The sequence below is a fragment of the Gallus gallus genome, chromosome 14 (assembly GCF_016699485.2).
Source record: "Gallus gallus isolate bGalGal1 chromosome 14, bGalGal1.mat.broiler.GRCg7b, whole genome shotgun sequence".
In the NCBI taxonomy this organism is placed as follows: Eukaryota; Metazoa; Chordata; class Aves; order Galliformes; family Phasianidae; genus Gallus; species Gallus gallus.
In genome coordinates, this window is record NC_052545.1 from 1,732,035 (window position 1) to 1,759,242 (window position 27,208).

At 47.6% G+C, this 27,208-nt stretch overlaps 1 protein-coding gene and 1 non-coding gene across 16 annotated transcripts in view; one reads left to right on the forward strand and one right to left on the reverse strand.

The window, feature by feature from the left end:
- The window catches only part of LOC121106795, a 148,588-nt gene extending 143,669 nt beyond the window's left edge, over positions 1 to 4,919 (reverse strand). For all 14 annotated transcript variants that reach the window (XR_005839841.2, XR_005839842.2, XR_005839846.2 and 11 more), the window contains exon 1: positions 4,808 to 4,919. This is a non-coding gene — a transcript (uncharacterized LOC121106795). The remainder of the gene's footprint in view (positions 1 to 4,807) is intronic.
- A 435-nt stretch (positions 4,920 to 5,354) lies between these two features.
- The window catches only part of FAM20C (FAM20C golgi associated secretory pathway kinase), a 53,450-nt gene continuing 31,596 nt past the window's right edge, over positions 5,355 to 27,208 (forward strand). Inside the window, exons 1-4 of one of the 2 annotated variants that reach the window (XM_015294318.4) lie at positions 5,355 to 5,404; positions 5,646 to 6,976; positions 8,542 to 8,714; positions 17,414 to 17,492. In XM_015294318.4, coding sequence (XP_015149804.3) covers positions 6,453 to 6,976; positions 8,542 to 8,714; positions 17,414 to 17,492 — 776 coding nt within the window. In that variant the 5' untranslated portion in view covers positions 5,355 to 5,404; positions 5,646 to 6,452. Of the gene's footprint in view, positions 6,977 to 8,541; positions 8,715 to 17,413; positions 17,493 to 27,208 lie in introns of both variants that reach the window. The other variant, XM_046900936.1, reaches the window with a different exon arrangement.

Below are 27,208 nucleotides of genomic sequence, written 5' to 3' on the forward strand. Positions count from 1 at the left end.
TGACACAGTGAGATGGTGTTTCATTGAAGCCACAGCCAGCTGATACCAGCTGAGGAGCTAACTCCTGATCCGTAACAGCTGAGGAGTAACAGCAGGGCAGGGAAAAGCCTTCTGCTTCATGGTCCCAGCATGGTGAGTTCTCTGCTTCCAACAGGTCCCTCGGCAACTTCTGGGGTCACACAGAACATCTGAATCCCAACCTACAGGATGGAAGCACCCCAAGCTGAGGCTGGAGGTCTGGGCCTTCGGCAATCACTTGAGGCTAGTGGGGCATTTGCAGGACAGGCTGCACTTTGCCCTGCACTGACAACCCAGCAGCAGCTCTGCAGGGAAGAGGGGAAGCCTCCTTTGAGCACCACTGAGCTCCAGCTCACAGCTCAGTGCGTTTCCAGTCAGCCTTAGCAAAGCCATGACAGGAAGGAAGGACTGACTGCATCACCTCCGGGTTTGGGAAGAGATTGGGTCAAGGTCTGGACCAAAAGTATCATCTAACTCACAAAACCCTGGGCTGGAAGACAACCCAAGTAGTATAAAAGAAATGGACCTACACGGTTGTTTCAACACATCACACTGCTTTAGACAAGCACTGCTGATCTTCCACACACCAATGAGAAGCACTGAAACAGCACCGATGGCCTCACCTTCTGTTCAGGAGGCAGAGCAGGTGCAGGTCTCAGCAATACAGGTGACTCTCACAGTATGGGAGGTTAACATGCAGGAAACCCCCATTTTCCATTCAATAGAACAAAACCACACCAACAGGAGCCATGCAGCCAGACCTGCCTTGCAATCAGTCCTGCTGCACTCAGGCTTTACATCAGAAGGCCGTAAGCAGTTATGACACAAAACAGCCAGGTCTGTTTACTCACCCCAAAACACGCTTCACTTATTTACCTGAATGCTTTATCACACACACTGACCATTGTCGCTGCTCAGTGAGGTGAGCAGGCAAAGTGGAGGAAACCAACTCTGGCACAGACCTACCCAGCAGAAAAGCTATTAATTCATGCACAAAACAATGAAGAAATGCCAGGATCTGACTACTGCCCCTGAATTCTTGACTGTATTGTTAAATAAAAGCAACACATTTTTGCATGTTCTGCCTTTAAGTGCTAATTTGAAACATCAGAAAAAGCATGTTAGGTCCAAAGCGATCCTGGCTTGTGGTTGTAGTGGTTTAATGTCACATTTCCAACTGCATGCATGTACTTTCAAGGAAGTGAAGAAAGGGCATTTTAATTCAACAGTCAAAAGAGAAAAAAGTGGATGGCAAGAACTCGATTTTATTGAAATTATTAAGATGAGCTGCATGCAATAGCTCCTTAATTGAATATTATGACATTGAGAAGTTATTTCCTTGTTAACATGCATTGCTGTTATAGGAGTAACGCTGGTCCAACTCAGCACAGCCATAATGAAAAGCTGTTGGCCACATACAGAACTCCATTTGAAGGCACACAGTTCAGATAGGAAGGAATATTTACATTTTCATTACTGAGTCTGGGATCTCTGCAGGTAAAACAGTAAGTAAGCAACTTCTGAAACCATCCAAACCAGGCGGTGTCAGAAAGGCCCTATGGCTCTGCATCAGCCAGTTCTGTGGGTAAAAGCTGATTTGAACAAGCCTCAACACCAGTCCACAGTTTCCAGTTACTAAAATTAGTGCTTTCCCCACCAGCTCCAAGTTGGAAAGGCAAATGTTTGACTGCCAGTTACCTCCCCTGCCTTCAAATGCTGCACTTCAGCTGGAGTGGAGGCGCCAAGACACAGAGACAGGGCTCAAATCCACCATTCCTTCCTGGGCTCCAGAACCAAAGCTCGCTTGCACCTCACTCATGCTTGCTCTCAGCAAGCAATGGGATGCTCCTGGGATGTTCCCCCAGCCCTGGTAGCCCTTGGCCCTGTTTCTTTAATCTCTCTGGCTCTGCCCTACCCCTGCCTGCTCCTTTTCTCCTGTGCTGCCCAGTCTCCCATCTGGACTGACCTGCAGCCCAGCTCCTGACTGCACTCAGGCCTCACCCTTCAGCTCCATGCAGCTACAGCCTGTGGCTTCTTGGTCACGGGTCACCTCAGCCCTCCCAGCAGGTATTCAGGTTCACAGCATGGCCCAAACTGCAGGCTGCTCACCAGCCTTGGAGGACCTCCAAAAGGAACACAAACACAAGATTACCATTTGCTCTGCCACCCAAAGTGCTATTTACAGAAGTAAGAAGAGTCTCCTTGCTCACACTAAAGTTCTGATGTCCCTAGAACAAGACCAGGGCTTTATTCTTGCCCTTATTATGGGGAAAGAGTCATAAGAAAGCAAGGAAGCTATTGCTGCACTGAGATGTGCTAAAGATGAAACCCACATTGCACAGAGGAAGCTGGATGCACCCTGGTTTCGCTCCCTTGCATTACCAACCAGCACAGCTCAGAGGCACACAGGAGATGTGAAATACTACTGATGCCAATCATTAGCAGCCTTCAGAATACAGGCTGGAAGGCTCACGAAATACAGCAGTGGGAATTACACAATGCCCTTTACTCTAAAGCAAAGCCATACGCTCACCCTCTGCTAGTGTTCACCTTAGATACCCATGCATCCTTACCCATCAGTGTGGTCATCTGTGAAATGAAGCATTTGTAGATACTGAAATCAAGAAACAAAGAATTATATGATGGCTTTTTTCCCCTTAAAAGTTTTTCTCACTGCACTGACTAAGATGACCAAAGGAAAATTTGATCCTGGTAACAGCATCTGCTCATCCCTGCTGGGAAAGTGCAAAGCAGGAAAGATACTGAGAGAAAATGGAAGGAAAAACACCCACAGACTGACAATGGCAACAGAGACCTCCAGGAGGCAGCCCAAGTTAACCAGCGTGTAGTACCTCCCAGTGCTCCCAGGAAGCCAGAAAGGCCAGGACCACAGGTGAACAGCATCTCTTAAAGCAATTAGCTGCAGGTGAATGGAGTCATAACTTTATTGCAGATCCCCGGAGGAGACTCTCCAGCTGGTGTTGCTTGGCATTTCAACACCTTGACTTGATAGCATATGGGTGTTGTCTACACTATAAAAAGAGTTGCTTAAAGAAGTACACATTGCAGAAGAGATTTAGCTCTTCTGAAAACCACCAAGGAAATTGAAAGAAGTGTCAAGTTAAGCAGCTCTCTCATGCACACCTCCAGGGAACTTCCATCTTGGAAAAACCCATCCACAAAGACCAGCTGCAGAGAGAATACAGTACATGCACCAAGCAGCCCTCAGCCCCCACTGCTTGAAAGGGACAAAAGGACCGAGAAGTCCAGAGCAGGATTCAGTCCATAAGTAGATAAGATCTGGATAAAACCATGCTTAGTTTAATAACCAATATTTAAAAAAGGTCACTCTGATGAGAACAACAACAAGCAATTTCAAGGAATCATTTGCCTGCTCACAATACTGTGCTTTTATTTCACCTTTTGAAAGCCACATAATAAGTTGCATTTAATTTTCTGTATTAGACATCAAAGCCAATCCCACTTCCATTACGTAACCCTTGAACATGCAGTTCAGATATGCCTAACACAGCATTTTGTTTCTGCAAAATATCACATGTATTCAAACAACTTCAACTTCGCACATCTCAGTCTTCTTCCACCTCCCTGGTGCCTGCTAAGGCCACCTCCCCCTCAGGCCAGAGGGGAAGATGAGAACCCTGCAGGTACAGCCCATACCCCATAAGCCCTTCGAGGCCACACCACAGCAGATAACACACTGCACTCTTCAATCTCACAGACTCACAAAGAGTTCCAAGCAACTTCTCAGAACCTCTGAGAGAAACCACAGTAAAGGGAACACAGTTGAACCACCACTTGCACTCACCTCCCCTGGAGCACCACCTCTGCCTGCTCTCCTCCATCTCAGCCATAATGCAGCTCCCAGCTCCCTGCTTTTGTATCCTTGGGCTTGATGGCTAATGCAGCCCAGCTGGTGGCCTGAAGGACAGCACACCAAGCTGAGCAGGAGAAAGGCTAAGCCAGTGGTAGGCAGAAAATCGCAACTAAATGCTCTTCCCCACGTAATTCCTGCTGAACCCTGCTCCTCACAAAGGCACACACAAGTCCACACGGTGATGGCACTGTCCAACTGTTGTTTCCTGGTCTTTTTTGCCCCTTAGAGAAGCTGTGAGTTCCCTTCTGCAGAGCAGAGTGCTGCTGTAAGCACATGGATGTGCTCCAGGGGAGCGCAGTGTGCTCTGCAGAAGCTCCCAGTGGGGGAATGGTGTTGGATGGATCCTGAGGTAAAAAATACTTCTGAAGGGGGGAAGGCAGTATTTAATGTTGGTTAGTCCCAAGAAAAATGGGCCATCCCAATCAGCATTGAGATCTTATGTAAAGAATTTCCCCCAGAGGGTGGTGACGCACTGAACAGGCTGCCCAAGGAGGCTGTGGATGCCCCATCCCTGGAGGCATTCAAGGCCAGGCTGGATGTGGCTCTGGGCAGCCTGGGCTGCTGGTTGGCGGCCCTGCACATAGCAGGGGGTTGGAACTCGATGATCACTGTGGTCCTTTTCAACCCAGGCCATTCTAGGATTCTACGTAAAGGCGGTGCTGGCTGGGCAGAAGCACGTAGCTTTATCTTTCCTGCTGCAGCCGCACTTCGTGCTTACTGAGCCTCGCTGAGGAGCACAGGAGCCTCGTGCCACACACACAGCCGGCAGCCCTCAGCACACCTCACCACCCCAACGCGGCCGCGGTGACCCGTCCCCTCCTCCAGCACCCACTCCCACCGCCCGCTGGGCGCTGCCCTGGGGCCACCAGCACCAGCAGGCAGAGCGCAGATTACCTCGGATTATCACAACCCACGGGATGTGGGATTACAAAATAAAGACTGCTCGTCCGAAGGGAGCAGCGCACGCCGTTCCGCCGCGACTTTGCTACGGCGCGGGGCTGAGCGCGAGGGGAGCGGCGCGTGCCCGCCCTGCAGCCCCGGCAATGACGGAGCACAACCGCCGCTCCCAGCGCGGCCCGCAGCGCGTGCAACGCTTTGCAACGTTATTGCAGATTCCCCTCTCCGCCACCGCTCGGTTATTACATTCCTCTTCTTCTTCTTCTTCTTCTTAATTTTATTTTGCAAACCTTTGTGGAACAGACGCCCTCTCCTTGCTCCGGTTGGAGCTGCAGTAGAATGAAGGGGGGGGGGGGGGGGGGGGGGTGTGGGGGTGGGAAGGAAGGAGGAGAGGAGGAGGAAAAAAAACCCAACACTTTTGGTTGAGGTTTTCCTGTTACTATCACTGTAGCGTTTATTTAGCCAATCTCCTAACTGTGACGCGAGGAAGGCAGGAATCATGGCTCGCTCATAATATTTAACACATCCACTGGAAGCCGGAGCTGCAGAGCTGCCCGGCCAAGCCGTCTCCAGAACCCAGTGTGGCTGAAAGAGGTTTTCACTCTGCACCTGCCAAGCAGCTCCCCCTCTCCCCCTCTCTCTCCCCCTCCCTTCCTCTCTTCCTTTCTCTAAAGGCAGATCCGTAGGACCCAGCAGAGATCAAAGACGGGACCTCTTTGCTATAAAGAACCGCTACCGAATTCTATTAGTTTCTTTTCTCTAATCCTCCCCCTCCCCCCTCCCCTTCTTTTTTTTTTTTTTTTTCCCTGTGCCATATTTAACCTTTATGTTGCAGTTGTGCCATCCGACAGTTTTGCAGCCAAAAAAACCCAACCCACGCCAAAGGCAAAGCCCAGCTCGGATACAGCAGCCGCCCCGGCTGGATCTCAGCTGAGCGCTCGTCTCTCCCGAGCGGCGGACAACGCGATGGATGAAGGAGCTGGAACCGCTCGGAGAAAATGATTTTGCAGCCAATGTTTTTAAGCAGTCTCACAGAAGAGAGGGAGAGAGCGGAGAGCGCTTCTGCTGCATCACTGGGCGCATTCAAAGGAAGGAGTCAGCGTTTCCTGCACTGCCAAACGTTATGGATGATTTTTTTCCTTCTGTCGCCTTTCCGTACAGGTTTTCTTAATATTCTTCTCCCTCCCCTCCTCCCCGGCATTTTTTGAACGATTATGATTTAATCGCAGCCAGCACCAGCCGCCGGTTTCCCCTCCAGAAGCGGCTCTCCCTATTTGTCGTGAGCCCCGTAATAAAAAGCGAGAGGAACCGCGAACAGATGGCTGTAGATATCGCAGTGCCGCTGGCTTTGTTTTCCTATTGATTTTAAAGGCTCCTTTTTCCGATTATTTTTTTTTTCCCCCGATTTCCCCCTCCCCCCTCCCAAGTTCTTGATGATACTGAGAAATGAGGACCTATCGCTTTTAGCCTGTTTCTGTCGCGGCGCCTATGGAGATAACTTTATTGACTTGATCGCTCGCCGCCCGACCCGCGAGGAGAGCGCCGGAGCCCCGGGGGGGGCGGAAGACCCGCGCCCGCTGCCGGCCGACCCCGCCGCCTCCCCTCCCTCCCTCCCCCGCTAATTCATCAGCCGCTCCCGGCCATGAAAATGCTCCTGGTCCGCAAGTTCCGGGTGCTGATCCTCATGGTGTTCCTCGTCGCCTGCACCATGCACATCATGATCGACCTGCTGCCTCGCCTGGAGCGCCGCGGGGCCGAGGGCCGCCCGGGCTGCTCCTGCCCTCCGCCCGCCGCGCCGCCCCGCGCCGCCCCGCGCTGGCCCAGCAAACACACGCTGCGGATCCTGCAGGACTTCAGCGCCGAGCCGGCCTCCAACCTCTCCTCGCAATCGCGGGAGGCGGCGGAGCGGGCGGCGGGCGGCGGAGGGGACGCGGCGGCGGCGGCGGCGGCGGCTGGCGGGGAGGGGGCGGCGGCGGGGCGGCCTCGGCGGCTCATCGCGCCCGGAGCCCCGCGCCCGCCGCCCCCCGCCCACGCCGCGCCGCTGGCCGCCCTCTTCCAGCACCCGCTGTACCGCGCCGCCCTGCCCCCGCTGGCCGACGGCGATCTCCTCTTCAATGTCAACAGCGACATCAGGTTCAACCCGCGGGCGGCCGAGCAGGGCGAGTGGTGAGGATCGGGGGGGGTGGGGGGGTGGGAGGGGGCGCGGGGTCGGGACGGAACGTGGCGCGGTGCTGCCCTGCGGCGCTGCCTTTTTCCGGGGGTGGTCCCGAGGAATTGGTGTCGCGGCTCGGGGTTAAAGGGAGGGGATTCGGGTGTCGGGTGTGAGAAAGGGAGCGGAACCGTCCGCAGGCGTCAGCGGTTGTTTTCCTTCCAAATTTGCCCTGAAATACGGGACGTAATGCGGCGGTGCCGGGAGCTGAGGGTCCCCAGGATGCTGCCTGCAGCTGCGGCCAGAGGCAGACGCTAGCAGAGAAGCAGTGCGAGGCCGGGCTCAGGCACAGCACGACCCCCCTGCCCTGCACCTTCTCATTTGCAGGGGCTGAGCAGTCCGTCCCGCCACCAACAGCCTCATTTTTTCTCCAAAGTGAGGTCTAATGTCACAAAGTTCTGCCTTCGGGCTTTGATCGGTGCTCCAGTTTTCATCCTCAATTAATTCCCGGTGTCCTGGCACCGCCAGCCTTCAGAGCGCTCCACTGCCTCTGCGAATGGTTTGTTGGCTGGTGAGAAACGCTGGGAAATCTCAATGAGTGAGAAATCTAAAGGCTTGTCTGATCCAACAGCACCCTCTTCCAAACACGCTGACATTGTAGTGTTTAAACAGCTGCATTCTACCGTGCAAAGCTCTGTGAAGCCACGGAGCAGCCAGCAGGATCTGAACATTCAGAGGGAGAGGATAAATATCTCTGATTTCCATCCCCTGCACGTGTCAGTGGTCTGGGCCCTTCTGCTTAACACAAGTGGCTGTGAAGGGAAATACCTGACAAAGTTCTGGTTTCCCTGAGAAGCAAAGAAAAAGGGCCACAAATGTCAGAACATCGAATGATGGCTAAAAGCACGGGGGACCTTGGGGTGGGAGAAACGTGGCTGTGTGCCATAGGCGCAGGGCGAAGCTGTCCCTGATGGCCACAACGCAGCTGCTGCTGTGTGCTTTCCCCCCGAGCACCCCATGCAAACATGAAATGTAGCACTCACGTGTCGTTCTCACAGTCCTTTTCCATATCAGCGTGGTGCTGCTAAGGAAGGGGTGAGCCACCCCAAATTACTCTTTAGCAGCAGGTTCAGCTGAGCTGGTTTCTTCTCATTCTCCCTGATTAAAAGGAAGGAGTGGGAACATTGGGTCTGGCAGGTCAGGTTTCTGCCGCACTGACTTCCAGCCCCAGCTCTGTTAAATAAAACTCGAGGATGATGCTTTTCTTTGGGTCCAACTTGTAAGAGAGGTTTGCGACCTTACGCAATCTAAACGCAACATAAACCCTGCAGCTCCACATTTCGGCTGTAGAAGGGCCTGTGTGAGTGCTCGGTTATGTCACTGTCAATTTTGCTCCTGACTTTAATGGGCTTCAAATCAGGCATGAAGAGTGGAGGTGCCAATCCGGCTTCCCCCACCCGCAGGGCCCTCCGTCCCCAGCCCCATTTCTTGGTGCCCGCTACAAATGGTAACGTCATTTCTTTCTCCTCATTTATGGCTTTGCTTTTTTTTTCCCCTCTCCCTTGTTTGTTTTTGGTGGTAGGCATAATGAAGAGAACGAAGAGTTTTTGCCAACTGGGGAAACCTCCATAGACTCCTACCCAAACTGGTTAAAATTCCACATTGGCATCAACCGGTACGAGCTGTATTCCAGACATAACCCTGCAATCGAGGCTTTGCTACAAGACCTGGTCTCCCAGAAGATCACCAGTGTTGGTATGTGTGGGCATTAATGGTTTTTATGGCTATTTGCTTGTAGTTCAGATCTCGCTGCCGTTTGAATATTAATGGCTGTTTTGCACGACTTCTTTCTGTGCCTACAACATTGCTGCCTGACTTCTGTGCTCATTTTCCTTGTTAAACATAAGGAGATATTGCCAGCTCTGTATCACCTGAATAATTGAAAAGTCTGCCAGGAAGGCAAGCCCCATTCATTTCTGATGTCCTCTGGTTATCAGGCTGAAAGCGCCCTATTTAAAAAAAAGGAAGAAAAGGTTAATGAAAAAATCACAGCCAAAAGCAGATAGTGTCCTGCCTGAGCGAAGCGTCTGCTGCTTGCTGGTCATTATTTAAGGCTGCATCTGGAGGGAGGGGAGCAGCAATGAGCCACAGCCCTGCAGCCATGCAGGGAGCATCGGGCGCGGGGGCTCGGAGGGACTGCATCCCCCTGGGCACAGCTCAGCTCTGCTTGTTCCACTTGGAAACCCCCAACAGGGATGTGCCCCTGTCAGCCTTTGGCTCCGGTTAAATAAGGTGACGGAGTTTGTTGTTGTTTTTTTCTCCGGGGCTGTTTAATGACAGCATGTGTCTCTTTGAATTTAGCTGCGGAGCTGCACGGGGAGCAAAAAAGAAACCCGCAGTCTGAATGAAAGCCCTGCACTGCTAAACAGGCACAGCCCGTGGGCGCAGGGGTAGAGCTGTACAACCACCGGCCTCCAAGAAAATGGAGTGCCTTGTGCTGACCACAGAGCTGCTAAGTCTGTTTCAGGGCCATGAAATAGCAGCTCTGTAAAAGTGCTGATTGCACGGAGCCGCCATGGGATGAGGTCACCAGGTCTTTAACCCCGCAAGGCTAAAATTCCCCTGGCTTCAGCAGGAAATGGTCCCTGCAAGAATAGCACCCGTAGGCCTACGGTCGACATTTCCATCACGTGAATCCCAGCGGCTGCTGAGCAGAACTAAGGGAGCTCCTTGGTCATCAGGAGCGGGCTGAGCACGGATCAGCCGTGGTGGGGGAAAGGCGGGATGCCCTGGGAGAGTTGTGCATTCAGTTGTAGAGTTGGTAAGACTGGCAAAGACCACTGAGACCATCAGGTGCAAGCATGGCTGTGCCCTGGCTGAGAGCATGGCCGGGAGCTCTGCTCTGAGCTCTGTGGGGTGGAGGCCTGCTGCTGCAGTGCATAGTGCCCAGCTGCTGCCCTGCAGGTGGGGGAACAGGGACTGGGGGACAGCTGGGCTCGAGAAAGAGGACAAACGCAGGCTCATTTATTAACAAGTGTTGGGTTCTCTGTCCCTACAGCTCTGCATTGGAATGATTAATTAAGGAGCACAGGTGTGATGGTTAAGCTGTGCGTTTTCCCATCTCTGGCTCAGAAATGGCACTGCAGGCAGCAGCACGCACTGCCCGTGCTTTGCCCCGCACGCACATAGTGATTCCTGCAGTAGCAGTGATGTATGAGCAGGGTCCGAGCCAGCTTTTTTCAGCATTAGCATTGCTCTGTGAGCACATCCTTTGGGAGAGAAGAAGAAGAGGTGCTCTGCCCTTCCCTGCCCCCCCGCAGAGCCCCAAGCAGTGATCTGGCTGTGCCTGAGTCCTTGCAGGGGGGACGCTCAGCTGTTGAGGTTCACACAAAACACATCACCCCCAGCCACAGTTCGGGCTGTGTGGCTGCTGGGTGTTCCTTCTGCAGAGCAGTGAGATGGTTAAGGTTGATGTAGGGATGCTCAAGAAGGAAGATGGGAAGGAGAAATAATAGGTTAGCGCTCACTCTTTGCTCAATTTGAGCTTCTGGGCATGTTGCTTAACCTCTCTATGCTTCAGTTAACCTAGCAGCAGCATTGTTATAATGAAAAATAGGAGTGAAATCCTGACAGTAGTGACGTAAGTAGAAGTTTTGTCATTGGCTTCCCTGAGGCCATGATTTCACCAATGCATCGTGTAGATGTGTCATGAGGTTCTCATTAATTATGGTTTTGATAGAGCTTTGAGATCAGTGTGGAGAAAAGGCCAGGGCCCGCAGAGGAGGACTGATGATTAACAGCCTTTTCCTACGGGATTGTCTCTTTGCTAATGTTTCAACAAGTTAGGGCCTCTTATGCCCCAACATGAAAGCACAGAACTGTGGTTTCTATCAGTGATTCAGTATTATTTCCATAAGCTGAAATATGAAGTAGATTCGATAGAGTTATCAGTCACTGTGGGAACTGGGCAGCAATCCCAGCCTAACATCGAGCAGGGAGGTGGAAGGAGACTTCTGCCCAGGTCAAGAAGCCAGATAGGAATGTAGCTGGGAGCTTCCACAGCCTCTGTGGGGCTTCAGGGGCTGTGGGTCAGATTGCAAAGCAAGAAGAGCATCTTGCTAATATACTTCTTTTAATCCATCTTTTATTTCCCGTCGCAAATTCTTTGGATGTTTAAAAATATGTTTTAAAATAACATCTGCCATTTTTCAGCTTTACTGTAGAGCCACAGCAGGGATTCAAAAGCATGTAAGCTGATTAATAAAGAGTAATATATTTGACCAAAGGACATTTATAGGACTCTTACAGTCTTTTGAATATTCCTGCATATTTTCCAATTGGACTGTGTTTTTCTTTATCCGCTTTGCTCTCTGTTCATTTTTTTAAAGGCAGCAGCGAAGACTCTAGGTTAGAAGGAAAAATAAATGGGACTCTTCGTAGTGCCCAATCTTCAAGCTCCTTCTTGTAAGCAGAACAATTAAATACCCAGGCTTACATGCATTAGGTGAAATGGGATATTGCTCTATCCAGTCTTTTCCCAGCGTTCAGATTTACTGTGGCTCTAATAGAATTAGGTGATTTGCCGTGTGGGTTTTTGATACCTTAAGTAATTAGATCCAAACTGCAGCTAAACAGCTTTCTTCGCCATGTCGCACTTTCCCTGCTCCCTTTGCATTATTTATGGAGGAGAGTGGTGACCAGATTGATCCTGCCCCATCTATCAGCGCTGCTCACACGGCTCCGTAATGTGCAGCGTTGTTTTAAAATGAAAACGGTGACAGAAGCAATTCCCAAGAGCAGGGAGCACCAAGGTGACATTTTCTTGATGTTAAAGTTTAAATGGAACAAAAGCATGGATGGGAAGGAGCGTCGCATTCAGCTCCCACAGTGACACCTAGAGCTGGCCTTGAAAAGGACAAGGTTACGCGGAGCTTTGAAGCTGAGGATGTGTTCTGTGCCCTGCATCAATAGATGTAGCTCCTGTTCATTCTGAGCAGCATAAAGGGATCGCTCTTAATTTGATTTAATTCATGGAAAATTTCCCCCTGCCATAAATAGGAGCCTGGAGAGAACTGTTTTCCACTGAGCACCGAAACCCAGTTTGCAGAGGAAGCACACGCACAGGCGACTCACGCTTCCTTTGCCTTTCGTAACTGTTTATTGCATGCATCAATAACCATGCTTAGCTATTTTCTTGCATATTTACAAAACGTCTGTGCATAATTGCGCAGTGCTGTCAGCAGTTTAACAACAAATATGGCATGGTGCACTGTACATCTTCATCTCTCACATGTTCCTGTCCCAGAGAGCCGTGCTGAGGGACTGTGGTTGAGCAGAACAGGCTTTGGTGATCGCTGGGTTGAGTGAGATGGGTTTGAGTTTCTGATTCTTTACATTCTCTGGTTGGAAAGATCTGGGAACGTACCTGACTGAGTTCACTTCTGAACCTGCAGTGGCTTCGGTTTGTGCAGGCAGTAACTAGGAAGTAAACACATGAGATTACTCATGCAGTGAAGGAATGCAGCAGTTAGGCAAGGTGGACTCTGCTTCAACTTAGGAAAAAGAAAAGAAAAAAGAGAGAGAGGTGGACAATAAATATTAAACCTAAATTCTGGAGCTGAAGGAAATTATAAAAATCTCATCAAAGGAAAGGGAAAAGTGCTGCTGAAAACGTAATGCAATGTAGCACCATTGATTTACTGTATAAGGAAACAGTGAATCAGCCAAGAGTCAACAGATTGATTAAATGTACAATTCCAGATGAAAAGAGAGGACTTAAAGTGTACAACAAAGCCTCTGAACGGTTTCACAGGTCTCTTCCCTATCAGAAGTCTTTACTATCTTGACTAAAGCAAGAAAGGTCTTTAAAAACAAGTTAGCAGGATTGGCTGAGCAAGAACAAATTAAGAGATGATGATGGTTTGAACTTGATTTGAAATATGTTCTTTACAGCTTGTATGGGGCCATGTCTTTAGCCTGGGGCAGAGTATTCATTGTTAAAGCCAGTCATAGAGTCATAGAATCACAGAATGGTTTGGGTTAGAAGGGACCTTTAAGATCGTCTAGTTCCAACCCCCTGCTATAGGCAGGGACACCTCCCACTAGATCAGTCAACGTGTCCATGCTAGATTTAAGCTTGATCTATAAAGTAGGATCTGAATGGATCTGAACATCTATTTCAGACATTTGCACATCCCGACCTTTGCCTGGAGCTTTGTTGCTCCCAAGCTTTGTTGCTCAGGCATTAGCATTGCATAAATAACCAAAACAAAGAATTCAGAGGTCCTTTTGGAACTTTCACTTTCCATCAGAAGACCATATGGGCAAGAGTTATCATGCAGCAAAGCAACTGGAAAGCCAGATCAATTCCAAGTCCTTTTGGGTCAAATCACATTGGGCATCATTGGAACTCTACTGAGTCTGTACTAGATGGTTTAGAAGAGGGAGGTAGAAACCATGTAGCATACATGTATAAAAACAGGCTTGAAAGATGATGGGTAGTGCATCTCTTACACTGGTGGTATCTGTGGATTGGAAGGGGAATTCATTGGGAGTTCTTGTATTGATGGGTTTTCAGAAAGAGTAGGAGGGGACAGGATGGAAGAAGTAGCAGACACGGTGTGTGGCTATGTCCAAAAACTCATAAGGTACAAATACTGAGGGCATTTTTAGAGGCATGATTCGAAGTCCATCAGAGAAAACAGAAAGAATCTCTCTGATTTTACTGGTCTTTGGTCCGTAATCCCTTGGACCCTCCAGGAGAAGCATATCTCGGGATTTTTTGCAGAGCCTCCTAAAGTTAGGAAGATATCTAATCACACCCAAAAGATCTTGCCCTGGGTTAAGGGGAAAGTTTAACACTGCATTCCCTTTCTTTCTGCTTCGGGGGAAAAGAAAGACTGTGAATTGCCTGGAGGCAAAATAGCAATAGGTTCTATTGAGATTTGGTTTGAGCGCTGTGCCAGTGCGTTCAGATGCTATAGAAGAGGGAATTTGAGGTATTCCTTTCCCAGAGCTGCTCTCATTGTTACAGTATCTTCAGAAACCTTAAAGAAAACAAACATGAAATCAGAGTTTGACTAGAGGCTCCCTTTGGAATCAGAACAGCATGACATTGTGAGACCTTTTAAAAATTATATAAGCTTGCAGATCATAGACAAGACAGATTGCAATGGCAGAGCATCTCCCAGTTTCTTGAAAAATTGTGTATTCTGCTCCAGGGAGTTATAAATTCTTCAGAAACGTTCTTATGGGCAGGAGGTGACAGCACAAGGACATCTGCAGATAAGCAAACGGTGTTTGTCCAGGATAAGTTCCTGGAAGATGATGTGGCTACTGCTGTTTGTCTGGGATGACCAAAGGGATGTATTTAACTGGGGTTTGAGCAGGAAGGAATTACAGCTCAGAAAAGGAGAGGGAAGCCAGTACTCTACTGTAACAGTGAGGGTCAAGGAATGTAATCAGGCCTGGAAGTCCTGGTGATTCATCTCCAGTGAGACCTGCTCTTCTCCAAATGCCACCCCCAGGATTTGGGCACCTTCCTCAGGCTCTGCTCCCCATTCTACTTCATTTAGGGCTGCATTAAGGATCTTATTGAGTTCAGCAGGATAGCCTGGGCTCAGCACCATGTGTTTCCCCTTCTGTAGGAAAGGAACATTAGGTTTTGGACTTGCTGCATATCTTTGAATCTCCTCTGGCCTGTCCAGTGACTAGCAGAAGTGGGAATGTCTGGGAGCCTGGAGAACATGGAGGGAAGCCAACGTGGAGCTCATGTGGCATTGGCCACAGTGCCTATGGCTGCCAGCATACTCTGTCACCCGGCCCCATGCAACGATGTTCCCATCGACGTCACCCTCTGTTTTGGAAGGGCCCAAAGTTTTCTCCTGGCAGCAGCAGTGGGACAGCATCCCAGCCAAACTTCTGTTGGGTCGAGGCTACTATTGCAACCAATTAAGACAATACAATAAGATGGATCTAAAAAGACCAAGAGATGCTTTTGTCTTACTTCAGCTCAATTCTTTCTGACAGGAAACCAGGCCTCTGTGTCTCATGGAAGAATGATGCTGAATTGTTAATCTTCTTCATACATTCCCCTTCTTGGTGATGACACACTCTCTGTTGAGTTCAGCTGCTAACAAAATCATTATCTGTCGAGTGGCTTCAATTTGCTGAGAAACCAGTCAGCTTAATGCATCTGATGCTTTGTGCTTAGAAATAGGCATGCTGGAACGTCCTTTTTTCTTCTTTGCATTTCTGTGGTTTCCCAAAGCCTTGGCTTCCCAGCTGTACCTCAAAATAGGCTCTGTCCTTCCCACTTCTCTGATGAGCTTACAGGATATTTGCTATATTTTGGACTTATATGGCTCAGGGAGGAGAGGGAGCCAGGGTCTAATCCCTAAGCTATTCATAATTCAGCCAAAAAGCATACATTGTATAAATTTTAAAGAAAAAAACGTGCAGTCTTCATTTGTTGCAATCAGTTTGCAAGCACTGTACTGAGATCGGTGAGCTGGGGAGGGCTATACCTGGCAGAAGGGACAAAGTTCTGCCCTTTGGGCCCAAGACACATTACTGACCTAACTGAAGACATCCCGCATGAATAGGGTTGCAATTACAGGTTATGCCTTAAAAGGGCAGGCAAACCCTGCTCCTTTGGCAACAGCTGGGCAGGGATGCTCATGGAATGGCGGTGGGTCTGTGTGGGTCTTTGTAGGCATGAGGCAACAGCAGCTCCAGCTGCCTGCCTGCTGTCCCAACAAAGCAGAAACGTTTCCAGAGTGCGTGGCTGGGCTGTGACGTTCCTGGGGCAGCACGTGTATGGTTTGGGATGGACATTTGCTGTTCTTCATTGCCTTTGGGCTCTGGGCTTGGTAGAAAAAAAATGCCTATATCCTTCCCTCAGGTGCAGATCAACTGACATGCTCTGCACAAAAGAGAGTTTGGTACATGAAAACCACATGCTTCTGCTTTACCTGTTCAGTGCAAGTTATTTAATGCCCTTTAATTACTAATTATTTATTTGCTCCTTTGGGATCGACTGGTAATGCAAGAGAAGGCAGGGGTCAGCAAAACAGCAAGGCAGAAGGGATTTTGTTCTAAGGGAAGTGTAATCACACTGACCAGATTTACATAGCATTTTGTTGCAAAAACATGGATTACAAGGGCTGAAAGAGTAATATGGCATGGAGAGGAGTAATTAAAAAGGATGTACAGCTAGTGGCATTGCTTAGAGAAAGAGAACGTACGGGTTATATGGGTTGAATAAGGGTAGCTCAAAGCCAAATTTGACAGAGGGAGGTAACTTGACATTCATATCGTTCTGCAGTCGACACAGGCTTTTTCAGAACTTCAAAGAAAGGGATTGATGATGTGATCATTTGTGGGAAGCGTTTTGAAAGGACTGACTCATCTCCACAGATAGGGCTGTCATGGCTCTCCCAACACAGAAGTGAGTTAAAGAGTTAGGGTATGGGTCATCTCATTTATTCAGAGCAGTTTTGATTGAGATGGTGAAAAAGCAGCTGGTTTGCCAAAGTATATATTTACCTTTTTCAGTAACCTTATCATCAAGTAAAATGCATTTTAGGAACTCTTACATTAAAATAAAAAAGCCCCTGACTTTAAAAACACTGTAATCTGGCTGTTAACATGATATTGTTCAAATTGTACGGATTGGTATGAATGAATGTCAGTCTTAAATTCCCATTAGCTCCCAGCTGGGATGTGAATTCAGTGTCTGAGCAGTCGGCCCCAGGTGCATGGGGTGGACTGCAGCCCCTCTCACCCCACATCCTGCTGCCCTCCCCACACAGCCAGCGACCCTCTGCACACCTCCGCTGTCCTCTGCAACCATCGTGGGGTCCCCTGAAAGTTAGTGGATGGTTTTGGATAAATCTCCATTGTGCAGAGAGGAAATGGATTTCCATACTGCTCAGCAGCGATGATTAAAATCGCAGCAGAGATCAGAGGCTGCTCTAGTATCTGCTCATACTTTTAATTAAGGAGATGTCTGCTGCACATCGGACCGTAATCCCAGCTACAACCGGCTTTGAAACCATCCTATCTGCCTTCCCAGTGTGTACCTCTTGTTAGCAGGAAGTCTCAAAGTAGTTGAAGATGGAGAAAACAGGACTCCAGTGAGCTGTTCCGATACCTGCTCCTCAGTCAGGGTGCTTGTAGAGCCCACCATGGTTCTACCCATGACCAGCTGAAGAACACAAAGACGTGTCAGGGAGTACGATCCATTTTTAGTCCTGGCCGGCAGCACAAAGCTCTCCCCTGTTCTCTGCACTCACTGAATAATCTGTTATCCAGTTAGGACTGCCCTGCTTGGTGCTCAGATGCTGCAGTGCTGCATTTGGTACAGAGCAAAGATATGTGCTTTCATTGCAAGGAAGCTGAATGTAAGTAGATCCATATGTAGGATTTTAAAGGGGTTTTGCTTTTTCCCACAGCAATGAAGTCAGGAGGCACCCAACTGAAGCTGATCATGACGTTCCAGAATTATGGACAAGCATTGTTCAAACCAATGAAGTAAGTGAAATAATGTCTGGCTGTGTTGTATAGCCTGTTGCCTTTTTCAAAGCCATTAAAAGTTTGCTCTGGTATTGCTCGAGGTTGGTGTTGCTGATAGGCTAGGCTGGCTGCTCAGTGTAGGGCTGTAGGGTGTATGGAAACCTTGCCCTGCCGGACTGGGCTTTGGAAGTTACGTTTCAGATGCATTTTAGTCTTCTTAGGAGTGTTACTCACTCTGATCTCTGTGGAATCTACCATCGTAAATATAGGGTGTTTTCAGCATTTCTGTTTTATGAAAATGTATTCTGCAGGTCTGAGCTCTATCTAATGTCAGTTCTCCTCTGACCACGTGTGAGAGATGGCTCAAAACAGTTTTGGGTCTGATAAATTATAATTTAATCCACTGGTTGTTTGTATTGAAGAGCTGTGTTAGTCATTTGGCTGTGGCTATGCTGACTGTGAAATGTGTTCGTTTGAGAGTGGTGCTGTGAGGTAATAGATGTGGAGACAAGGGGAAGGACTGGGATGAGGCAGCGATGATTTGCACCTGCATCAGGCTGGCCAGATCCCACTGAGATCAGAGAGGTTATTCAGACATGAAGGAGATATAAAAGAGTTCCAAATCCTGACCTCTGTGTTTGTGTTGTAATAAGGAAAATGACTCTGTGCTTGTTGTAGATGGTTTAGCAAAGACTCTGGGTGTTGCAAAATGTTTAATGAAGCTACTCAATATCTGTGTCAAGGGTACCACTGGAATAATAAATTCATTTCCTTCTTTTGTTCCCACTGTAGAGAAGATACATTAATTATCTCTTGGATGGTCCATAAAAGAGTAAAGTAACTCAGAATGAGTGGTTTGGAATACATGCTGGCATTGTGTTATGGCTCTAGTGGGGAACGCAGCTCGTGGGGTAATCTGCTGGCTGGGGCCTGAGATAAATTCCTAGTTTTACTACAGATTTTGCTGTAGACTGACCTCAGACGAGTACAGACTTCACTTGATCTTATTTGACTGCCAGAAGGGACACATAATTGGTTCCCGCTTCCTTCAACTCAAGCCTGAGCAGGAGCTCACCTTGTGTGCGTTTATCCCGGCGTTTACATGGAAATCCTTTGAGTTTCCAGGCACAAGGATATTGTGCAAAAGCAAGATGCCTCCGTCTTATTTCCCACATGACACACAAATTTCTCCATGTTTCTGGTGGGTCCCTAATTCCTGGGAAGCGTTCAGAGGAATCACAGATATCAGATCAGGGGGAAAGTACTATCAGAGAGCATCTACTCCAACATCTTCCCTTTCCCTCTCTGCCTCTGCTCTGAATCCTTAAGTCATCAGATCATCAGTCCATGGGTCCAACTCCTACATCTGCAAGATTGGTGCATTTAAGCACAATTCCTATTTGTTTCCCATCCTCCATGGCAAACCAAGAGCTGGGCATGTCTAGGGAGCCTTTAAGAACAAGGAAGAATCATGGCTGTGCAGTTGGCTTTTTACATAGTGTGTGATTTGTTTCTTCTCCACTTGCTGAGATGCAGATAATTTCAATCTCTATCTTTGGTATGACATTGTAATTCTGGGAATGCTAATGAGGTTAAATCAAAAGTTTACTGCTTCTACCCTGCCTTGGCAAGATGATGGATGACAATAGATGTATAGCCACTTTCCTGTACAGAAGCAATTACTACCATCCACCAGTACAACAACAAAAGATGATGATGTCTTAATCATTTCCTTTGCTTAATGTAAAGGGCAGCAACATCTTATTTTCTCCCTGATCTTTGCATTAAATACACATCTGGAAAAAGCAGCTTTAGAACATTCAGCATCTGTGTTCCCAGGCACCACACCTTACAGCAGCAACGCTGCTTTGTGTTGATCATTGCCAAGCACATTAGTGATTTTGAATAAGGATGTTTGCAAGCATTTGTCTTCATTCTGGTAACAGTGAGCAGGGAGCCAGATGCTCGCCTAGTGTAAATCTTCTGAGCTCCTTTGGCATCTGGTCCCATTGGCCTCTTTCACCAACTTACAGAAATGTTTATAGCATCATTTCTTGATATGGAAATAAGCAGCCTAGAACTGAAAACAGGCAAGCAAACAAAAAAGTCGGGCTTTTAAAGCAATGAGATTTCTTGTAGGACCCCACTGAGCACACAGACTGTTTCTGGTGCTCCCTCTTTTCTGCAGGGTACCCCTCTGATCCAGGCTTCACACGGCTGGCGGTGCCTTCCCAGGGCAGCACACCAGAGGAAACTCACAAATCAGGGCCATACATCTCCTAAATATACTCTTGTCACAGCACTGATGGTGTAAAGGGCATTTAAAAAAATAATGTAATTAGAGAAGCATGAAACCTCACCTTGGTGATTACTTCTGAGATCAGCTGGTCGATGGATGGTCACTGTGCTGTCAGCTCCATGGCTTTTCATAGTAGCAGAAATTATGTTTTTCTCTCTCTGGAGCTGATAAGGCCCTTTATACAAGCAATCTTCACAAATCCCAGGTAATACACTTGTTAAATAGCATGAAGTGCCCAGCTGCAAATGGAAAACTGGAGCTTGAGTTCATCCCCTCAGTGCTGGAGGAGGCAGTAGGAGTTACATCTCCGTAATGAACTGAACTGCATTACTGATTTTCAGGGAACAGAATTGGCATCAGTAGTATTTCAAGCTTGATCACAAGGAAAATTGATAATGCTGCATTTCTCACCCTGTCTGGAATCTGAAGTTGTGATAGCTGAATGGTGTGAGGTCCACAGAGGGTAATAAGCAGGGGTGGGCCAGTTTGCTTGGTTTTGATTCATTTGAACTACCTGGAAAGCTGATTTTGCTACATAGCTGCACTTAACATCCCCTGAACTGAGCGAATGCCTCTTTGAGGAGGATACCTGCGCAGCAAGGAGACATGGGAACCCTTCCCCATCACAGCCAGGTGTCTGCTCGTGGAAGGAGAGGTCTCCATCCTTCGGCAGTGCTTTCTGTAGTAGAGTCACAGCAAAATGTCCTCCCTGGGAAGTCTCTTGGAACATGCAGAACTCACAGGACTTGTTCTGCCCTGTCCCATCCTCCTAGTTCCATGTTGCATCCATCCAGAGAGTAAGCCAGCTCTGGAAACACCCAGGAGGGCTTTGGAAATGGGGGAAACAGAATCTGCCTTTGGCACTTGTGTGCTCAGTGCTTGGCGTTAACTGACAGCTCTTCATCTGGTCATCGATTCAGGGTAGTGGAGCAGATGAGAGGCGGGGAGCTTAGCAGCCAGGGAAATGTGATAGTGGTAAATAAAACCCCATCAGCTGCAATTATTTTATTTATCTGTGGCTCTGCATCTCCATTGCTGAAATAATTGCCCATAAAGGATTGCAGAGGAAGCCAAATCTATTTATAAATCCTATGGCCCAGTGTAGATCCCTTTGCTAGTTCCAAATGCATCATAGAAAAAGTGAATATTTGCTAAAACTCCAGGGAAGATTTAATGTATTTGCAATGTATCTTACAGCTAATGTGTAGTTTTATTTAGCTCATAATACTTCAATCATACAAAATTATTACCATATGGGACAGGAAAAAAATAGCAGCCTCCTCTTCTCCCATGATTAGCGTGTCTAACTTCATTAGTATTGTAGAGCATAAAAAAATTATTTACGTGATGGCTGATAACTGCAGCCACAGCTTTCTGCACGACTTAGCAGGTAAGGATGGTGTAGAGCCATAAATTCCAAAGGGTTTTGGCTTATTTGTCCGAAAAGAACATGTGCTTCATAGTTTTATTTGGTTTCCTTTTGTTCCTGCGAGCTGGTGGAGTTAAATAGCTGGCTCAGCAACAAAGCCAGCACGCTTCTTTTTTTCCTCCCAGTGCTTTATTCTTGAAGAGGGAGATCCTGCGCCAGCGGTCAGTGTCAGGACTCCTCCTGGTGCCAGGATTTTGAGAGAGGTTTTTACTTTTCCTTATGGAGAAGCCAAATAGAATCAAAAAGAAAATGGTATCTTGTGATAGGAATTGTGAGCCAAGTGTCGGACAGTCTGTGCTTAACAATGGCATTTCTCACTGCCAGTTTTATAGGCTGCTTTGCACAAATGTGTAGGAAGGGTATTCATTAGGAAAATCCTTGAGGTTCATTTGTTCTGTTGAAGAAATACTACTGTATCTTGTGAACCCACTTTTGACTGGAAGAGGTTAAAGCCAATGCTGTTCCAAGTTCAGATGTTGCCTGATATTTTTAACATCTTTTTCATTTTCTCCTTTTTTTACAAGTCCCAATGTAGGATTGGTGAGAGCCACGTGGCTGCTTCTCCCAGTAACTGCTGCTCGCAGTTACAATCTTTAATAAAGCAGAACTAATTAGCATCAGGGTGATATCAGGCCAGAAGAGACTTTTAGGGTCATGAAGTCCAGGTTCCTTGAATCGCAGGCAATCATCTCATGAAATCTCATTCATAAACAGACCCAACCTTGCTGTCCCCGTCTTTGTACCCTTTGTCCCTTCCGCTCCTCCTGAAACCCACTGCTGTGGTGTCTTTTGTGTTTTGCAAGGTAATTATTAATTGCAGTTTAACAATTTAATCACAGAAGTTTGTTTTTGTGACTTCGTAGAAGAAATGCTTCACGCTGACGCTTATTGTGCTGGAGTGTCAGCTGGCAGGGTGCACCTTTCAGCATGGACAAATCCCCAAAGGCAGCACCCTTCTTAGTGCCAGCTGCAAGATAAGTAGTCAGCATGTACAAAGGTGCTGCTTTATAGAAACAAACTCAGCATGCTTGCCTTCTAGCTTCTGTAATGTTCCTATTGCTCAAAGACATAGGCATTGTTAGCTGGGTTGAAATCTACCAGCCAAGGTCACGGGAAAGATAATATATGTGCAGCGATTGGTAAAGCGCTGCTTTTTATTGACTTTTAAATGTCATACTTATAAAGACAAAGGATTAACAGCCTTCTTGAAGTTTCTCTTTGATTTCCTTTTAGGACTGCTCAACAAATAATGCATCTTCTGATAGGGTTATTAAATAGGGCAAACAACCCCCGTGATACAAACAACTGTTAATCGTCTTCATTTCCTACAGTTATATCCCCTTCTCGAAGCTGCAGTGTGACTGCTGTACCTGTGAAAGGCAGCCTCTAGGCCTTATCATCATACCAATTAGCTCAGCGTAATTCTTACGACTCAGTCAAGTCGTAAGTCAAGACACAGTCCAAGTCAGAGGAGTCGAAATGAACTTAGCGTTGGGGTGGCAGGAAGATTGCTTTCCTTATTACATTGCATATCATGCTGTTTTGAGGAAATACATTTTGCAAACCTGTTGCATTTCAGCTGGCAGGCATCCAGTATAAACATGCTGTTATAAGTCAACGTGGCAATTAAATCAAATTGCACTGTTTTCTCTGAGCTGCTACAGAAGTGAGATATGCATACAGTAGCTGCTACTCTAGAAGCCTTCCAGGATTAACACTTGGGCAGGCCGGAATGTGCTGTGTGAAATCCAGCAGAGCAGTCGCTGGTCGAAGTGCAAACCCAGGCGGTGGGTTTTGTAGCTCGGTTTTGTTGCTGAGCTGCGTTACCGTGCTGCTCCCCTAAGAACTGTCTTTCTGCACAAGGTGGGTTGTTGGAGACCCAAGGATGAATGAGCTGGTTGGGAAGGCTGGAGTTAGTAATCCCAGCATTCAGCTTGTATAAGTGCATTTTAAAACCAAGAGAAGTGCTGTTTTGTAACATCACGGAGAAGAAATACTTTTTTTTTTTGCTGTTGGAAGTACCAAACCATCATAAGATATTCTGTGGACCTCATCCATGAGATTTTTGTCTTTATAAAGACATATTCAAATCCTTACCTACCAAATCCCTGCTGAAATATTTACCTCGCTCGGATTGACAGGCAGATTCTGCTTCCATTTACCTCAGGAATGAGCCTAAAGTAAACTAGATGAATTGTATTGCTTGATATTTGAATTGTGTGAGATCTCAATGTGGGCCTTAATGAAGATAGTAGAGGTTGCCATGTAGTATTTTAGTTCTTCAACGTGTTGTGTATTATGCATGAATTGTTTTTCTCTTTTCTAGCTAATCCTGTTCTCCAAACCATCCTGCAGTATCTCAGTGCAAATTGTATTTTAGCACTCAGCAGTGCTGGTGGTCCAAATCTCATTTATGCAAATTGGAAAATTTGCAGTGACTTCAAGGAGAGCTGGATGGGGATTGATGCTGACTGATAGCACTGGACAGTAATGAAACTCAGTCTTCTGTCTGCCAATGTGCACCGCATTCCCCCTTGCCACAGTTCAGCAACTGCTGCCTGAAATATTGATCAATCCCATCCAGCCCAAGAGCAATCTGTTCTCCAGAACTGCAAGCATGTTTATGAAATGACCCCAGAGTCAAAGTCTGCAAAGTCCAGGTAGCTCAAAGGTTGTCTGCTTGGAATAGGGTCTGTAGGGACCAATGTCAGAGGCATTTCACCAGCCAGAAAGAGGAAAACAAACCTCTGTTCCTCTTTTTGGCAGCAGCTCTGTTGTACCGTTCCATGCCGAGCTGCCCTGCGTTGAATGGTGCGACCTGGTGCTGCTGGAAGCAGAGCTTCCTCCTGTAAACCAGAGCTGTTGTTCAGGATACCACACCTCCATGGGGTTCTGCCCCATTCTGTAATGGGAGCAGAGTGCTGGGCAGGCACCTTCAGCCACTGATGGTGAATCCTCCAAAATTCCCCCACCACTCAGCTCCTCATGGCATCTTCAGCTCCTGGCAGGAGAAGACTTCACCCTGCAGCCCTGGAGGTCTCTGTGACTGGAGCTTTTTGCATGAATAATCCAAGGCTTGCATTTTTCTTCACCTTGTTTGTTAGGGTTTATTCTGCATATGACAACATGATGCTCAATGTCCATGTTGGGCTCTTGTCTTGTACACAAATGGCCACAGGTACAGGCTGTACCTGTCCCTCGTCACCTTTTTAAGAGAGAGCTGGGTGGGCAGTCATATTCCACAGTAAAGTGTCTGCATGTATGAAGCCATTGATTAGCTTTCTATCTTAGTGCCTAGAGAATGTCACTAATTAGTCTTTAGGAATAGAGACATACTGCTGTATTTTTTCTTCTTTAACAATCAGATATTGCTGCAGCTATTTTTTCATGCAGTGTATTAGGAAAGAGGCATTTTCAGTGTCTGATTTTAATCAAGCTATTTCTCCATTTTAATTTTCTACATACCAAGAAGTGTAGCCCTGCGGATTTGTCTTTTAATCAGAGACTCATTTTTAGTTCCTCGCTTTCCTGTCTAACACATCTTGCCCTGCGCTGGCAGTACAGAAAAGCAGCAAATGTTACTGAGGGAAGAGCTGGCAAGAAATGCATAACCTGTGATTTACTGCAAAGTAACATGGCTTGGCACACGGGGGACTCGGTGTCGCAGTGAGGTAAGATGCCCTTAGTAAATCTGAGCAAAAAGGATGTGTTCAGAATGTTTTCAGTGGGATATGCAGATAATGCTACCCTGAAATATTTCATGGGAGTTTTTCTCCATTGCTCTGCCATTTATAATCCTTAAACTAGGCTCAAGAGACCAAAATTCAGGAAAGGAAAATGATTTGTGCAGGAGTTGTGGCATAAACCAGAGGCTGAAGCCATTGGGTTGTGCAGTGTTTTATCTCCAGAGCTGCTCCAGAGGTTTGTCCTGGCAACGAGTTGTGTCATGCTCATCTCCTCCCTTGGGAGGAGTAGATCTGGGAGGTATTTATGGAGCAGCATTGTTGGTCCCTGTGGTCCGAGCATCCCCACCATTTGGAGGATGCAAATGTGAACTTGGCCACTGCTGCTGGGACTGGAAATTCATTTGCTCTTCTAACAGTCAACTGGTTGCAGCTCTCAGCATTTCTGCACATACCTCATGTTAGGGTTGGCTCCCTGCAAACATCTGTGGGAAGGGGCAGGAAATAAGCAGCAGTGAATTGAATTTGATGAACCAACTTCAGTGTGTGAGGCCCCGCTCTGAGCTTTGCCACAGGGCAGCAGTTCAGGTCCCACAGTGAGTGACAAGGTGACAGCACAGTGACACTGGGGAGGACCTGCAGCTGAAGTGACCGTGTCTTGCAAAATGAGACAGGGAGGCTTTGGTGAACTGAGATGCTGAAGAGAAAGAGCATGGAGTACATCTAGGTTGTGCCATTGGCATGGTGCTGTCAGTGACTCAATGTTGTAAACAAACAAACAATGTATGTTTAAAATAGCCCTAATAGCTGCTAATGACACAGCTTTAGGACATGCTGGGCATCTCCAGTTGTTGGTTGTTTTTTTATTTAATTTTCATTTTCAGTGTCTGGTTCAATAGTCTTATTACTTTTTCTTTCTAACTTAACATTTTCTACCCTGCTGTAACGTTCTGCATGTGGGCAAATGAAAGTGAGAAAGCCTGAAAGATTCATTTACATGTGAAGAAATAGCAAAAACCCAGAGTAAATAGCATCTGCAAATGTGTGGGAGCTGGGGAGCAGGGAGGACAGCAAAACTGTTGTAAATAGAAGCAATTTAAAGAGCTGCATTATGCGCTGTGGATAACAAAATACCCCACCCGGCGCTTAAGCCAGATCCTTCCCAGCAGCAGAGTCCAGCTGATCCTGTTAGTGCTTTGAGCCCCTTCTGTAAACCTTGCTAATGGGAGGTCTGCGTCCTGCATGCAGAGCTGCTCACCGGGCCAGAGAACAAGCAGTGCCATGGCTGTGCATGGGGACTACTCAGGGCAGCAGTGCCGCAGTTGGTCTGTGGGTTTTGAGCTGCTGCGATGTGTTGGCATGAAGCAGTAAAGGAGACGCTGTTGAATTAATTTGTAGGTTTAGGGAAGATAGGGCTGTGATTATGATTATTATTGTCTTTAGTTTTTGGTGTAACCTATTTGTATTTTGTTTGGTTCTATCTCGTGATGCACAAGAAGAGCTTTTCTACCTGGCCTATTTGTATTTCTCTGTATTTTGTGTCTGCCTGAATCGCCGCAATATGACAATCTGAGCAAAATTTTCAAACAAGACTCTTTTGCATCTGATTCTTTAGGGATTTATGAAGCAGAAAATCTGATTCCCGGGGCCTAAAACCCAGAGGTTTTTCAGCCTTTCATGTTGCAAGCCCAGGTTTTGTGCAGGGAGGAGGGGAGCACAGCGCTGCCAGCTCTGCCTCCTGGGGCTGCTGATGGCAGAGGCAGCTTAAAACAAAATTCTGTTTTCTCTGCGTAAGATTGAGATGTGGGTCCTGGCTGGGACCACAGATTGATGCTGACGTGAGGATATGGCACATTCAGGAGGGCTCATGCCAGCCCAGGGCAAGGTGGCTGTCCTTTACCACATGGTCCCAACGCCACCCCAGGCCTCTGCCTCCCTGCATCCACACCAGCAGCCAACCTAACAGAGACTGCCAAAAGAGAGAGAGAGCTTCCCTTCCTCATTGTCTGCCTAATTACCCTGTTCTTGGAGCCAGCTGCGAGTTAAAGGTGTCCATTTTTGCAGCCTCCTCGCCTCAGGTACAGGAGCTGGGTAACTGGGAGTTTAGCCCAAAACGTGCCCTTTTTGCTCTGCCTGACCTACTTGTCACCGCCCGCGGCAGCTGCAGAGTTCTGCTCCTCTCGCTTCTTTGCTTCGCAGTCGGCCGTTCGGACTGCCTGCTGCATCACGGCGCCTTGAAGTCGTTCTGCTGCGCCTTGGGTGTTTTAGGACAGAAGCTGCATTTTATATGCTTCTGTAGCACTCGAGGTACCAACACTGCCCA